The following is a 16,573-nucleotide window of genomic DNA, read 5'->3' on the forward strand; positions in this document are numbered from 1 at the left end:
ACCGCTTTACACTCAAGTTTCATCCTCTATTAGCCTACCTCACAAGCAAGCATATTGGGTACAACTGCGGTTAGAATTTTAATGTTGCCAGTTAGAGCTATTATGAAATGCGTGTGACCGTTTATGGTACAAAGGTCCTAGCTGTCAAAAACTGCCCGGTTACGCCCACCATTTACTGGTGCCACCTATCATGTTGACTCATATCGTCCCTTGTTTTAAATAGCTTGGGGAAGAGCTCCTTCTTGTGGAATATATTTGAAAAACATGGTCTCTGCCACCCCCTTTTCGTCGTCGTCGTTAGGACTGAGTAGTATTTCACGTAACATTCTCTTTGAATGTTTAAAACTTTAACCGGTTCCAAACACAGCTGTGCTTATATAAAAAGCCAGATGCGCTATCATTGTATCTTAGTTGGAAACTGGACATTTACAATGAGTTATGTTGTCATTTACAGACAAACAAAAAAAAAGTTGGTTACAGTGCTATACGCTTAATGACAGACGAGATCAGAATGGAAATTTGGAACTAGTTAAAGACTTTATAAATCCAATCCATGACTCCAACATAATAAAATAGACCAGTGTACATGAAAGCAGCTGTTGTTTTTGAGTTCCTCGATGGCTGTTTTCCCATTAGTTTTCATTACTTACGAGACCGAATGGGTGCCAATGATATAATTTGATGAATACCAGAAAGGTAAATGTTCTTGGCAAGTGTATGGACAGAATTGTTGAAAAACCGTGGAAGGTCTTAACCTTGGGTGAAAGCCTGTTGTCCCAGTCACAGTAGTAAGGATCAGTAGCCGACAGAGCAATCAGTGCATAGTATCATTGATAAAGAATCGTTATGCTTTTCGTGTGTGTGCTTGTGAGTGTAGCATACAATTTTTTTTCTTACAAGAACGTGCCGTCTATTCGCACTAGATCCAGTGGATCCAGATAGCTCAGATATAAATGAAAATACTGTCATTAACGAAATTATAGCTAGTATCACGTAACTGATTCTGATGGCTGCTCGTGGATGTGGGCAGGTCCACACAGCACCCGGATGTGCATCTAGTCTAGCGGCAGGCTTCAATATTGTATCCTGGATTTGTGCAGTCGGAATAAAACAATAATGTGGACGTCCGAAGCCTGAAAGCACTATGCCGTCGTCTTAAAATTTAGCGTTTTCAATTAACCCAAAGCATGGAGGACGATCTGGTGTCAGAGGATGATATTTGTAAGTACACACCGTTTTTCCCCCCCAATAAGATGTGAGAGCTGGATTTAGTATTTGTTTGCAGCTTTGCATCAGTGAGTGAAATGCTATATAGCCAGCAAATATAACTGTGAGTTAACACCGTGTAGAGTTCTTATTCATTTGTAATTGGGCTCTTATTTGACTTCGCGGGAAACTTGCTGTTTATTCAACACCCCTAGTAGTAGTATTTCATCATTTAGATCACATATTCTACTGGAAAGATAAACAGCTTGCTATAGACATCTGGGTGCAGCGTACATTCTTATTAGCTGTAAATTAGCCACAGAAATAGCCTAAATGTTTCTCTGTTTATTGGAAAGTCTGTTATTTATGTTCAAGGTTTCTATTATTGTAAAAGGATGATGTACATTAAATCTTTCTTTTTTAAATGCAAAAATTCGCAAAAGGCCTTCTTTGCACTTAAGGCATTATCTCTGTCTATATAATTCCAGTTAATTATGGCCATACCCTAAATTATAGCTATGAGACTTTGCTGGACTGTAAAAAAAAACAAAAAAAAAAACAGCATTTATACGGTAAAATGTTCACAATTTACAGGATTTCACTGCTTTTTTAAAACACTGTTAAAGTCATGACATACTTTGGCAATGACTCATTTAACGACCATCCCATAAAATAACAGGATTAATACAGTTTTATACAGTTTTTTAAATCTTCATTAAATAGTTCATTAAATGCTGCCTTTTTACTGAGTGTTTTCTTTTTTCAATGTATTTATTATTATCAATTATATTTCAAATGGCAGCACAAATCCCAGTGGGCAACGACTTTGATGACTTGATCTAATAGGCTATATAATAGGCTAATGCTTGTGATAATGCATTCATTATTTCCTCTTTAGGCTACACAGTACCACAGAGTCACAGTACCATATCTTGTTATTTCATATGCATGCAGATAGATTTGTGGACTGGAGTAATTTGAGAAACGCACCAAGTTTTCAGGATATGTGCTATCTAAATTTTGAACAATTTATTTTTATTTAAACTTTTGTTCTCGCAACATCAGTTTATGCTAGGCATTCTAGAATCAGGTTTTCCCCTTGCTAGGTGTGGTATGAGTTAGAGCCATCTTTGAAAGGTGTCATTGTCTCATTGCCTCATATTCTAGTTTATAGGATTTTGTTCCAGTTTACTGGAAATTACTTATAAATTGAGATTATTTATCTACTTGAAAATGCAAGACAAACTTTAATTCAGCAGCTGAATGGGTAAGATTTATTTGCACAAACTGCTAGGTTTATGTGTGTGGAAAATGTTATCGATAATTATTGAGTCACAGTAGGACACGCATGAATAACCTGTCTCACTTAAGAAGATTTATGCACTCAAACTATAATCATGTTTCTCTGAACAGCAAAGTAGAGAAATGTGAAACTGCGGCTCTAAAAGGAACTAGTCCATTATCTGTGGATGCTGTTCTCAGGACCAAAACAGTTGTTTGCTGAAAAAGCAGTTTAGTTTTTGGGTATATATGTTGGGTATAACTCAGGCTTTTTTAAGCTTTCCATTTCATTCAGTATTGGAATTTACCCTCAACCTCAGCTGTTGGAATTTCTATCTCTGAACTGTTGTAATGGTTATGGGGAATATGATTGAAATGTTTTATGACTGTTTAAATGGCCATCATTAAGTCTGGGCAAGAAGTCAAACTGATTACTGAGACAGACATTAAAATAATGGCAGTTTAGTGTGTGGCAGTTGTGGACGGTGGCAATGGTTATAAAAGTACTGCAGGCAAGCAATGGAGAAAAAATACCATGCAGAATATATATTGCAGAATATATTGTATTGTGAATAAATTAACTGGACAGGCTGGCAAATTAATGCCTGACAGAGACTGAGGCTTGTATCCTGTTTCAGTGCTCCGGTCTGAGAAGGAGTTTCATGATGCAGTGAGGAGGAATGACACCGACAAAATGCAAGAACTGATGAAAAAAGGGGTTGACATCAAGGCCAAAAACAAAGTGAGTTTTTCAGCAAAAAGCAGCATTTGCTGACACATCCGCAGGTCCCTTTTCTTTCTGGTGATTTTCTTATAATTTTACCGCCATACTTATTCGCCGAGTGTTAGTCTGGAATTCATCTGACAAATGGGTTTGTGACTAATTGGCACAGTTTAAGGTTCTGTTCTCCTACAAGTATCTCCCTGCCATTTATGTACAAATATTATGTTTATTGAAAGGCATGGGGGAAATGTGTATGCCCCATTAATCAACAATAATCTGTAAATGAACCATAAACAAAGAAAAGTCCATTAACTCACCAAGAGAGCTGAAAGAGACTGTTTACTTCAGCAAAGCCACCATCACTGTTGCAGAGATCTGTCACTTTGCAGAAGGGAATGTTTTTGACACCTTTAAAGCCATTGAAGAAGGTGGAAAAATGAATGTGGTGGAGGCTTTTTCCATTGCACGAGTAGACTGCTGCTGGCATAAGATATTAACAAGTAGGCTACTGAAATAACAGGAAGTCCCTGATCAAAGGAAGTCTAGCCCACATGGAAATCAATAGCTCTATGGTCATTGTTTTGTTTCAGCCAGTTTCACATTAGGGCTTAGTGAAAAATAAAAAAAAAACACTTCTTGTTGCCTTTGAAACAGGACATGCTCCCGGTTTCACATAAGATACGGAAATGTGTAATCTGATCATAGCTTTTTCGTATTGGAGATTGTTTGCTCTTTCCCTACTGTATGTCTTCCTTGTGTAATGTGGAATTTCAAGTCTAACCATGCTGACATTGAGCACCTATTCCTTACCGTTGTACTTAAACACACAAGGTCACTCCTCACGTGAACAACACTGCTGGAAGATTTTCTACACAGACATTAGTAATTGTCCATAACTTCATAATGCTGATGAATTACTTTTCATAATTTTATTAATTTTATAATAAAACATTTTGTTGTCATACACTGCTTGATTAATGAGTTTTCTTCCTCCCAGTTAACTGCTCTGGTTTTATTGCAACGTTCTTCTGCTGCTCTGTTGGCATATGCGATGCCTTGCCGACCCCAGCCTCACTTGCTTTCTATGATCCTCTTCCAGATCGACCGGAAGGCTCTGCACTGGGCCGCGGGAATGGGAAACGAGCGAGCTCTGAGGCTGCTGCTGGACCACGACACTGAGGTGGACGTTGAAGATAGCGTAGGTGCCCACAGCGTGCCCCTGGCACGACGCCTCGCCCCCTCGTGCTGCTCCTGCCCTGTTGTCTTTGGTCACGGTTTCATGCTCCACTGATTCCCAGTCCTGGTCGTGGGAAAGCTGCTGTGCACGTTGGGTCTTCATTTCAGAACAAACATGGCTCCTTTGTCTGATCGCACTGTAGTGCTGCCTTTTTTGACGTTCCATGGTGGGTAATATGTGTAAAAATTGATGGGCCATTGCAGGTCAGTGCGCTGCAAGGAAGATAACAGTGGTCTCATAATTATCTTCATTAATGTGTTCCTCTTAAATGTAGGGCAGCTGTCTTATTTTATTCAGTTTAATTAGATGTTAGCAGAACAACTGATTTGTCTTAATCAATTACCTAGAATGCATTCAGCAATTTGCGCATGTGGCACGTGAACAAAAACTCAGTGAGATGAGAAAACCTTTCATCTCTGATAAAATGCACCTCCAACTTAACTTACTGTATACAACTGACAAGAGAAGCAAATTCATGAACAGTGTTCATTTAAGAGCTCGTTCAGTCTTGAACTATGCACTGTTAGAATGTGTAAGTGTATCCCTCAGACCAGAATTAGGAAGCACTGGCTTGCTGTATGGAGCAGCTACTCCTCTGTGGACATGCATGAGTTCCTCTCCAATTCTGCTTTTAAATGCAGGTGGCCTTGACTATTCCCTATGTGTGCCCTGCTTCGAATATTTTCAAAGCTTTTCCACCTCTGCTACATCCATGAATTGACTTAGAGGACATAGTACTTTTTAATGCATGGAGAGCCCTATGGATGAGTGAAGGCTTTACATCCATCGCTCCTGACAGGGGCTTGGTCTTGCACAGCACATGAAACCCAGGGATGCTGGAAGTGAGCATAGTGTTCCAGAAAATCTTTTCTCTCTCTCTCTCTCTCTCTTTCTGGCATGCACTCCCTCTTCCCCTGTTCCCATCTCTCTCTCTCTCTCTCTCAAACACACGCACACACAAACACATATAACACACACACGCTCACACACACACACATGCACACACACACAGGCACACACCATGAAGCAAGGCCTCAGGGTATTTCTGTGGTTACTGGGAACCTTGATAAATATTTTATGGCATGTAGTTCAGCCACGTGACATTTTATGTTTGAATGCCTAAAACAGGTCTGTGTTCTTCTGAGCTAGATAGAATAACATTATAGCCACTGTTGTAATATCATTTCTACGTGTATGTATTTGCTATTCAGTCAATGCAGTTGAAATTATGAGCTGTCCATCCCTCTTCATTGGAAAAGCAAAATGAACCATAGTCACTAGGTCATAGGTTGTTCAACTTACACAATGAGGGGTTGTTTTCTTGCAGTTTGGTATGAACGCTCTGTTGCTGGCATCCTGGTTCGGGCACCTCAAGATTCTCCAGATCCTGGTAGCATCTGGAGCAAAGCTAAACTGTGTAAACAAAGTAAGCCACTTCTCAATGGGCAGAGGCGATCAACGCGGAATATTCACATAGTCAAGCTTATGGTGTGTGTCTGTGTGTGTGTGTGTGTGTGTGTGTTCATTTACCGTGATGTGTTTATGATCTTAATTATTTTAGAACTGGACTTGTATCTCCTTATAAGCAAACCTCAGCCATGTAGGTGGCTCACTGTAATTATGCTCTCTTGCTTCAGAAAGGCTTAAATCTCCTGCACTGTGCTGCTCAGAGGGGTCACATTAAAGTGCTTGAGTTCATTATGGAAGACCTGGAGGACGTGCAACTGGACAAGAGGGACAAGGTGAGGCGTAGGTCTGGATGCTCCTGTCTTTATAGGGCTTTCCCAAGGGGAGGCAGTCAGAGAAGATGCAATATCGTTACAGCCCTGCATGCTCTGGAGACTTAGTACCAAACCATGGATGCCGCTATTGCTCTGAAATGAGAATACATCAAATGAAATAACAGTCAATATGACAAAACACATTTTTATTTTGATTGACTGTCAAATAAGCCATGGGTAGCTCAGGAGAGTCTAAGTAACGCCTGCATTATCTTCATGAGTTGTGCAAACGCTTTGTATTCAAAGGTGGAACTGCAGACATAGTGGCTGTGCTTTACAGTTGTACATATTGTGCCTTGTTATCAGAGTGATTCATTCTTTACATCAGTAAAAGTTGGCATCATGCCTGCTTAAAGAGACCTCATCCTGGGAATCTGTGAATCACGGACTGATAGGTGTCTCTACTCGTCCTATATCCTGCCTGGCACTGAACATAAATATAAAATAAGTTTATTCTACAATGACTGATATCACAGCTTTAAAAGCAGTGGTATAAACATCCAACCAGAAGAGTGCAGCTCACATTTCACTGGCTATAACTGACATCCTGCAGCATGGATCACTTCCCCAGTCACATCACGGCGACTTTATGGCATTTCTTTGTCTAGCGTGGGGGCAGCTTCTTTATTTTGAGTCTGAGTAGCGTGTTTGTCATGCGGATGTTTGTGAAAACACATTTGAAAAATTAAAAAATGTTTATTTTTTCTTGTTTTTCGTTGGACAGCTCTAAAGAGCTGGGATCGGGTTTGTGTACTCTCATGTCCCCTCCCTCTGTACACGAGAAGTGTCCTTGGTGGAGGGGGTGAGGTGTGGTCGCTCAAGGCACGGAGCGGAATGACACAATCAATAATGTCAATTACAGAAAGTGCTCGGCGGATCCTACACCGCTCTTTGAGACTTTCATTAATGAATTGGCAGTAGGAAGTGGCTTGGGAGCAATACTTTCAGGGCGCAGTGGATAAACATTTGTGACTAATTTCCCTCCTTAAGCACATTCTTTGAGACCTGGAGCAATGGAGTGATGGAGGAGGGGAGAGAGGGATGACCTCGGTTACCCCTTTTGAGGATTGCTGTCACAGCTGCATAAGGGGAGACAGGGTTATAAATGAATAGATAAATAAAACTGATTAAATAATAAAGGCACTTCTATCTCTCCTATCTCGCTGCAGCAGCCGGTTCATTAACTCTGATTGGTGGCTGACGGTAGAATGTATGCATTAAGCTACGATGAGAGAAATATGCAGGTTCTGAATACCCTTGTGCACGCTGATGAATGGGTTTCTCCTGGAAGAGTCAAGAGCACCGAACAATAATGCTTAGTTACAACTGTCAGTTTGTATGTCCTCATTGGCCCTTGGAAGGAATGTTCAGCATTGCGGGGTAGGTCATCCTGTTAAGGCATTGTTCCAGTAGTTTCCAATCCGGAACGTGCCAGGACTGACTGTGGCCAGCAGCCAAGCAGGGCAATGCACAGTTGACACTAGTGTCCACAGGGAAGGGAGGGTTTCAGTTGAGCACGATGGCAGGGTCTCATCATGCACGTATTCTCTGACCGCACTCATCCCCCCCCCTCCCCCCCCCCTTGCCCTCAGTCTGACAGGACGGCACTTCATCTGGCCGCAGAGCATGGACAACTGGAAATAGTGGAGTTCCTCATTGGATTCGGCTGTGGCCATGGTCTCAAAGACAAGGTAACCGCACCTCCTGTCCCACCCTGGCTCAAGACAAGGAAGAAGCTGAAGAAGATGACTTGCTGACTGTTTGACTTAAGGAGAACATGCCCCCTCCCCCCCAACAAGAATTTAATTTGCTCAGGGCAATGTTTGATAGGCGGAGTGTGAGTTCTGTGCTGTTATTGATTTTGATAGTGCAGTGTATCATCTCCCTTTATTAACCTGAGAAAAACTCAATATCCCTCTGAATCCTTCTCTACCCAGCACACTCTCACAGAAGTTAATGTAAAATAGAACACAGGCAAGTGAGTCAGAGGAGTACCCCTACTTCAGCTTCAGTGGTTCTTACATGGGTGTTTGTGGAACAGCCATGATTAGGGGCACTATTGGGTGATTCCAAATCCGTGAGAAAAACAATAAAGTAAATTTTATACATTTACTTTTTAAATGTAAATACTTTTTAAAAAATCTACACCATGTCATCTTAATGACAGCATGACTAGGGGGAGTCACTGGGGAGGGAAGCGGGCATGAGCATGTAAGATAAACAGGATAATAAGGCAGCAATACATCCTGATGTTTTTCACACAGGAGCTGAACACTGCACTACATTTAGCTGCCAAGCATGGACACGACAGGGTGCTGCAAAAGATTCTGGAGACCGGCGTGGACATCAATGAGAAAAACATTGTGAGTGGAAGGCTCTGTTCTTTTTTATTTCTGCCTGTAATGGGTTTTGTCCAAAACTGGAACCTCTCTGCTGAGTTTTAAGTGTAAAATGAGAGCCAGTCAACTGAAACATAAAATTAGCCCATGAAACCCTTGGTGTTGGTCTTACAACCTTTTCGAGATGTATGACCAAAAACTACGGTGACCAGACATCTTTGCATCATGTACATGGTCCTCCAATTAATCTGGTCACCCTACCAAAACACCCTATTGCCAAATTTACTTCTGAAATGTAAATTATTATTTTAAACATAACTGTTTCACTCATTTTGTAATTCGACAGCAATTGCATAGCAAATTTATTTTTTGGTGAATCTATTCATTGTAACTGTAATTTCTGTCATGTTTTTGATACACTCAAGTTGGGCAGGTTACACAATGAGCGCACTTCCGATGAAAAAGATTTTCATTAACTCTAGATGAAAGAATATGAATTTTTAAATGATCATGTGTATTCTGTTAATATTTCATATTTTGAGAATTATTGGGAATAGTTTGCTAACTTAACATGCAGAGTATTCAAATAGCATTTATATAGGAATAATTCCATCCTATAGATTTTCATCTCTATGTTCAGGTTATTCTTACATCTGATATGCTTACAAACAGGGTTAGCTGTATTGTTTTGAGTAGAATATATGGTCAAAATTCTTGATATTGTTTGAACATGTGGGAGTCGTGGTGGTTGGATGACACTGTGCCATCTGCAAAACAGGATGGATTGACAGCCTTGCACTTCTGCGCTGATGAAGGGTATTATGACTGTGTCAAACTGCTCTTGGAGTCCTACTGTGACATCAATGCTCTAACAAATGTAAGTTTTACCGATACTTCGTATGCATATTTTCATGTACGTGTAAATGAATTTCCGTAAGAAGAAAATGACCTTTCTGTGATAAAAAAAAGGTAAATGCATGAAACAATGCAGAATACATGGGTTCATAAATTTGAAGAATATCTAGGTATATTTCTAGCTTCCCACCAAGCTTTATCAGGTAATGTCTGCAGGGGTGATATACAGTGAGCTTCATAATGTTTGGGACAAAGGCATATTATTTTTTTCTTGATTTGGCTCTGTACGCCACAATTTTAGATGTATAATCAATCAATTTACATGTGGTTAAAGTGCACATTATCAGATTATATACATATATCTTTGTCCCAGACATTATAGAGCTCGCTGTAGCAACCCAAAAAAGCAAGGTTCCTAAGCAATGAAAATATGTGGACTAGCCATGGGTAAAATGAGTTTGAGACCTCTGTGGTGCACGCGGGGGTCCTTACATGAAGGCTATTATGGGCCCTATCAAATGTGCTTTCCAGTGACTCAACCCATCTTCTGCGGGGTTTTATTTCTGCAGAAGAATACGAATGCCCTCCATTACGCTACCCAACACGGCCATGGAAAAGTGGCAAGACTGCTGGTGGACCACGGAATCAACACGGACGCCGTGGACAGTGTAAGTGGTTCTGGAACCCACTGTTGCGAGCGCGAAGGGGAAAAAAACGGTGCTGTGTGACTGTTATTAATGTGCTCCCAGGTTGTGCTCAGAAAATAAAGGATGAGGTGTTAGAACGGGACGTACCTGCCTCGCAGCTGAGCGCATCAGGCGTGCCGGAGTCAAAGACAAAGCCTATTGAATCCATTTGTCTTCTACCCCCTCTAATAAATCACGTACAGTCCTGCGGGGCAGTGGGGCCAGCTTAATCATGGGGCGCTCTGTCTACTTCTGTGAGCACAAGTTGCAGTTCCCTGAAGGCCCATCAGAGCTGCTATCCACCTTGTGCGACCCTTGACCTTTACTGGAACCGCTAAGTGCATTTTGTGGACATCTGGTCAGATCAGATTTGCCCTTTGTTCTCCTTTGCCCTTTGCCCAAGGCAAGGGGAATAAGTGTGACCCTGTGTCAGCCAAGATAAGGCCCTGTGCACTGCAGCCTAACTATTGCCATGAGTTACAGAACATGTTTATCCTGAGCCCCTCCTGTAACATGACCTCCTTTGGCCCAGCAGGCAATGTTTATTTTATAAGGGATTTTATGAAGTGTGATTTTTGAAGTATGCAAACATAAACGTGTAATGGAATCCTACTTGGGGGTCCCCAGACCCCAGTTTGGGAACCTCTGCAATAGACAATCAAATCAAATCAGTTTTATTTGTATAGTGCTTTGAACAGAAAACTGTCACAAAGATGCTTTACTCAGTAGCAGAAAAAGAGCAAAACCAGAGTAGAAACCAGGCCTGAAACTCCAGCACATGAGATAAAGAACTCCCAGTGGGGAAAAGAAACCCTCAAACCTCAAATGGTGGCGAGAAAAAACTCCCCAATGGGAAGAAATCTCAGGAGGAACCCCGGCTATAGAAATGTAACAGAGATCTAGCACGGAAAATAAAATGGGTTGAGTAGGTTACAGTTGAGGTAATAAACTAACTTGAATAAATTGTATAGTTCAGTATAGTGTAGTTTAATAAGTGCCCGGTGATGCATGTGGAGCATTGGCTGCCTTAAGGCATGGACATGAACCATGGGAGGAACGGGGCTGCAGCAGTCTACAACCACAGAGCAAGGGACAGGGCTGGAGCGATCCCGTGAACTCCGGGTGAGGAAGCAGGACCAGAGTGGTCCGTGAACTCAGGGCGAGGGAGGGGCAGGAGCCCAGGGGCAAAATAACGGGAGAAGATGAGGATAGGCACTATAAAGTATACTATGTCATTATACTATGTCAAAACAGAATACATGTAGTCTCTGTGCCAAAAAACTAGAATAAAGATTGGATAGAATCTCCATCCTGCTACTATACAATTTTCGGCCACCAGCGTATATAACCTATGACGGCTAAGGCAGCGGCTACTGTGAGCCTTCCTACTGGAGCCCTAGCCTGATTTCAATTTATTTTATAACCCTGCAGGGCTAACTTAGACCATACATTCAGGGATTTGGCTAAGCTACCTTCCTCCCTCTGTGCCATAGCCCAGGACAATGCCCTTAGCTAAGCTGATAAGCGAATATCTGCTGGCTTGAGGGGCAGTGCTGCTATGCGACAGAACTGACCCACTATACTGAAGTAGAAATTGAGTTTCTGTCTCTGTCATTGAGAAAAAGAGAGGTAATCATTCTATTTCACTTGTACAAATTGCATTATTTGATGCATGATCCATCCATCAATCAAAAGGTAGGGCAATTTTGTGCAGAGAAAGAGTTTTACCTTTTGCTTCAGTTTTAGAACTAGAAAGCACCTTGGGTTTGATGGCAGTAATAAAACGAAAGTGCATGTATCTTTTTAAGATAAACAGCCCAACTGACAACATCTCTTGTAGTGTAATATTAAGGAACATGCATGTGTGATTTGTGTGTAGCATGGGTTCACTTGAAATAAGTCCTTTTAGTTTTTGAAAGCTGAATGCCAGTGGCTCAATGGTGCCATCTAATGGTAGTCCTTCACATTTTACATAAATTTGTCAGAAAGGCATCATTCCAAACTTTAACTGCATCACAGAAGCTATGCCTGGGTAGTCCCCATGAACTTCTGTTGAAACTCCCATTGCTTTAACAAGGCACTTATCACAAGGCAATAGATATTATAAAGTGAAAAATGTATATGAAAAATAATAAAAATTATTATTTTATTGTCATTGTTAGTGTTTCTTATGAAGTGAATAACAAATCATGAATCATTTTCTACATATTTCTGATACTCCACAGTCACAGTATGAGGAAATGAGAAGCAATGTGATACATTCTATGACACAAAGTAATAACTGGTGCTGTAGTAACTGTATGCAGACTGTGGGAATATCACCTCTTTGTGCAGACTGCATTGACGGATCTCTGGCTCAGACTTCAGAACTGAATTGTCATGCATTCTCGTCACGTGATCAAAACCACTGTACATTAAGATTAAATATATTATCATGAATAATAATGATTATATTCTAGGCAAATGTAATGTGTCACAATGTAACTGACCTCTATCAGAAATGTCTAAGTTGGGAATTTTCCTTTCAGTTGTACTGAGGTTCAGTGGATCCCCTGTATGTCAGCCCGTGAACAGCAGCAGGCCATTTCAGGGCTGATGTGTGAATTTCCTTTTATCTGAACCTCTGCTTCGGTGTACGGGTACTGGATAATTTGTTTGACTCTACAGTGTCTGTGACTTTTGCAAGATGTCTGAGTTCAAAATATTGTGTTTCAACAGCAACATGCTACACCTCTTCATATGGCCGTGTTCTTCAACTATGCAGAGATAGTGAGGCTACTAATTGATGCGGATTGTGACCTGGACATTCCAGATAATGTGAGTGATGTGTTGAATTATTTGAAAAGAAAAGTGCATGCATTACACACACACACAAACGCACGCAAACACACACACACACACATACATACACACACACACACACACACATACATACACACACAGTCACACACACACACACACACACACACATTTTTACATGTTATCAAACAATCATGTAATGAATGACTGATATTCTCATGGTAATAAGTGTCTAGCTTATTTTAATGTGAATTCTTTTTGTAGAGGCAACAGACAGCCTTGCACATAGCAGCGGAGCATGGACGCCAGGACATTGCTGAAATGATCCTCATTGCAGGTGTCAACTTGAGACTGATGGACAAGGTACCAGAGCAGACACCTGAATGGGTGCATAGTAAATGTTTACTTGGATTAGTCTCACACAGACAGTAAATTACTTAGTGTGTTTAAAGACACTAAACTGAATATAATCTCCCATGATAATATCCTACGAATAAAAAATGCACTTGCTAATGACCCATTTGTTGCTTCAAATGGAATATTTTCTGATTTATCATAGTTTGACTCTTCTACTACATGTTGAAAAGCCTGTGAGATCAATATTTTATGTTACTACCATTGGTTATGCACATTCTGTAATATCTGAAACTTACACCCAGCTCGGTAATACTTCCAGTACTGGGTAGAGCTCACAAACATTGATCTTCATGAATATTTGCCCATTTCTTTCAGCAAGGAAAGACGTCACTGGAGGTAGCCGCTAGAGGAAACCATGTCAACTTAGTGGACATGATCATCAAAGCTGACAGGTTTTATAAGTGGGAAAAGGTATCACCTTCAGCACACACTGTGAAATAATGCAAGGTTAGAACATGGCTTTAGCGGGAGTTCACAGTTCACCTGCTGACTCATCTCCTGACTCCGCCTGTGAAGGACAACATGAACAGCGACTCGGACTCCTGGGAGGGCAGGCACCTGACCTTCAAGCAGGATCACCACCTGGAGACGCAGCACATCCGCTCCGTCCTGTGGAGGCTGGCCACCAAGTACCTGAAGCCCGGCGAGTGGAAGCAGCTGGCCCAGTTCTGGAGGTTCACAGACGCTCATATTCGGGCCATCGAGCAGCAGTGGACAGGTCAGAGCCCACCACTGCAGGCAGCGCACATACAGTCAGCGGTCATTTCAACTGTAGGTCCTAGGCCTCCTAGTCACATCCAAATGATGTTTTTATGCTGTCGCTATGATTAGCACTTTCAGTAGTAGCAGCAGTAGATACTTTTATACTGAGCAAATTACAGAGGCATCAGTCATGGTACATAAGTGCAAATCATAAGAGAAGTGACAAATATGGGCATATATGCTGAATAGTGAGTAGCACAAGGAGAAAAAGTAAATAAATAACTATGCAATGGCATTGGTCACATTTTAAAGGGGAACAGAAATTACTGAATATGTTGGTCCTGACCTTAAGAGTAACTTAAGCATACAGGTTATTTAAGAGTAATTTCTGCAGAATATATTTGTAATGTGTCACATGTAACACTTCAAGAAGAAAATGTACAGAACACCATCCCAGTGACTTTCAGTAGTGGGTATGGTATACAAAAAAGTGAGTTAGCTAACTTATTAGCTCATGATGCAGCTAACTGTAAATGAAGCCAGGAAGTTCATAGAAAAGAACTGATATTTTAACAAATGATATATATGGCTCCGGGATTAAAATATTTTCCTTTTTTAAAGACAGTAGCAACTCATTAGTAGTGGTGAATTTGTAATATCCAGGTTGCTAAATGAGTTGCTGACAAGAACAGCAGTGGTCACAGATGAGTGAACCCTCTGAAACAGTAAATTGATTTCACAGTTAAACAGTGACTTCACAGCGATATTGTCAATCGTTTACAGGCACAAAAAGCTACAAGGAGCATGGACACCGCATGCTTCTGATCTGGCTACATGGTGTGAAAATGGCTGAGGAGAATCCCATCAAGGGCCTGTATGAAGGGTTAGTGGGGATCTCCAGAAGAGACTTAGCAGGTGAGTGATTAACAAGTCACGAGCTGCTTCCGATGGAATTTCATGCTGGCAGTCTATTTTAAAACCACAGAACAGTCAACTGGCACAAAACAATCTGTACTTCAAGGCAGTGTTTGTTTTCAAATCCTTCCCTTGCCACAAGGGCCAAATGAGGTTTATCAACGTGATAAAGAGGAAACAGAAACATGCCGTTTGATCACCGGTGGGGGGAGAGATATTTTCTGACTGCAGGAGAGTGTAGTTATATTACATGCCCACCACCCAATCTCATATTAGCCTCATGGTTGCTTTTCTTTTTTTTCCAACAGAAAGCATACGACAGAAGGCCAATGCAGATTCAAACTCCCCAAAGAAATGCTCAGTCATGTGAGCAAGCGTTCCCTACAGACACAGAGGGCTGCTTCATGAACCAATACCATCGCTGTTACGTCACCGAACTTTGAGAGGGAAAACAACAAAACGACTGTAGTTTGAATAAAACAGTTAAGACACCAGGATAAAAACTTAATTGTATACCAGTTTTCTCAAAGTTATGTGACCTTTCTTGGAAGAGCGTTTCAGGCATTTCAAAGGAAATCCAAATGAAGAAAAGATGCAGACAGGAAAAACACAGTGCCATTGAAGTGGAATTTTCCACAGGGTCCTCCAAATCTCCATCTGAAAGGGCTACTACTGTACGTGCCATTCCACAGGCACTTCTGTCCACTCACTGTCGAGCTACAAGCACATTTTCTACAAAGACAAGGAATGCATCTGTGATTATTTTCTTACTCTTGGTGACAGGCTTTGTTCTGACCTTCTCCATAGGACTTTTCAGCTATTTTTTAAAACTGACGTTTTTCTCCATCTTACACTGAAGAATGTCAACTTGAATGGAGCAGCCTGTCTTTTTAATCCGGTAATTTAATACATTTTAACTGAGCAAAATAGCTGGATGCTGACAAATCCTTTAGCCTTACACCCCTCATATTTATACCTGTATCTGTACCCTGAATTCTGACTACTGTCTACCCTACCTGTAATATCATGTGAGTACCTGTCTAAATGAAATTACAGTCTATGCAGAACTATTATATTTAAGATACACCCATTACAGAGTTTGACAACAAACTGATGTCATACTTCGACAGGGTTTCAATGCAATAAATGTTTTCTGTACAAAAATGACCTTTTTCATACAACTGTTAATATTAGCAGGTTTCATGAAGACAAATGCATGTCCTTTCCATGACAAGCAAGAATTGCCTCAACAAAGAAAAATAATGGACCTTTGGACCTAAGTACCAGGCTTCTGAGTTTGTTCTTTTTCTGTCCTTAAAAGGATTTGATTTTTCTTTTCAATAAAACTTTTTTGTGCACTGAGTGGCAGTATTGTCGCCGTTTCATAAAACGTTTGTCTCCAGAGGTATTCAGAACAAGGCTTGATAAATATAAAATGAAATGCAGTCTATTCCTTTTTTTTTAATAAAAAAAATTAGTGTTCAGGATAGATGAAGGTCTGCACTACAGTATTAAAAATCAAACACTTTACCACATATGTCTGAGTTAAGGAGTATGTCCTGTGATCTATCCAGCTTCAAATTAAGGGAACATGCCCTGTGATCCATTCAGGTTCAAACTAAATGGCACAG

The 16,573-nt window shown here is 40.9% G+C and overlaps 1 protein-coding gene across 1 annotated transcript; it reads left to right on the forward strand.

Annotated features, from left to right (window-relative positions):
- Positions 1–324: 324 nt before the first annotated feature.
- On the forward strand, positions 325–16,304 carry ankdd1a (ankyrin repeat and death domain containing 1A). Its single transcript, XM_035419156.1, has 15 exons — positions 325–1,221; positions 3,126–3,229; positions 4,311–4,409; positions 5,776–5,874; positions 6,086–6,190; positions 7,822–7,920; positions 8,494–8,592; positions 9,347–9,445; positions 9,993–10,091; positions 12,828–12,926; positions 13,173–13,271; positions 13,641–13,736; positions 13,842–14,043; positions 14,811–14,942; positions 15,251–16,304. Exons 1-15 carry the CDS (start codon positions 1,188–1,190, stop codon positions 15,310–15,312), a joined length of 1,527 nt encoding a protein of 508 aa, XP_035275047.1. The 5' UTR covers positions 325–1,187; the 3' UTR covers positions 15,313–16,304.
- The last annotated feature ends 269 nt before the right edge of the window (positions 16,305–16,573 follow it).

The sequence above is a fragment of the Anguilla anguilla genome, chromosome 5 (assembly GCF_013347855.1).
Source record: "Anguilla anguilla isolate fAngAng1 chromosome 5, fAngAng1.pri, whole genome shotgun sequence".
In the NCBI taxonomy this organism is placed as follows: Eukaryota; Metazoa; Chordata; class Actinopteri; order Anguilliformes; family Anguillidae; genus Anguilla; species Anguilla anguilla.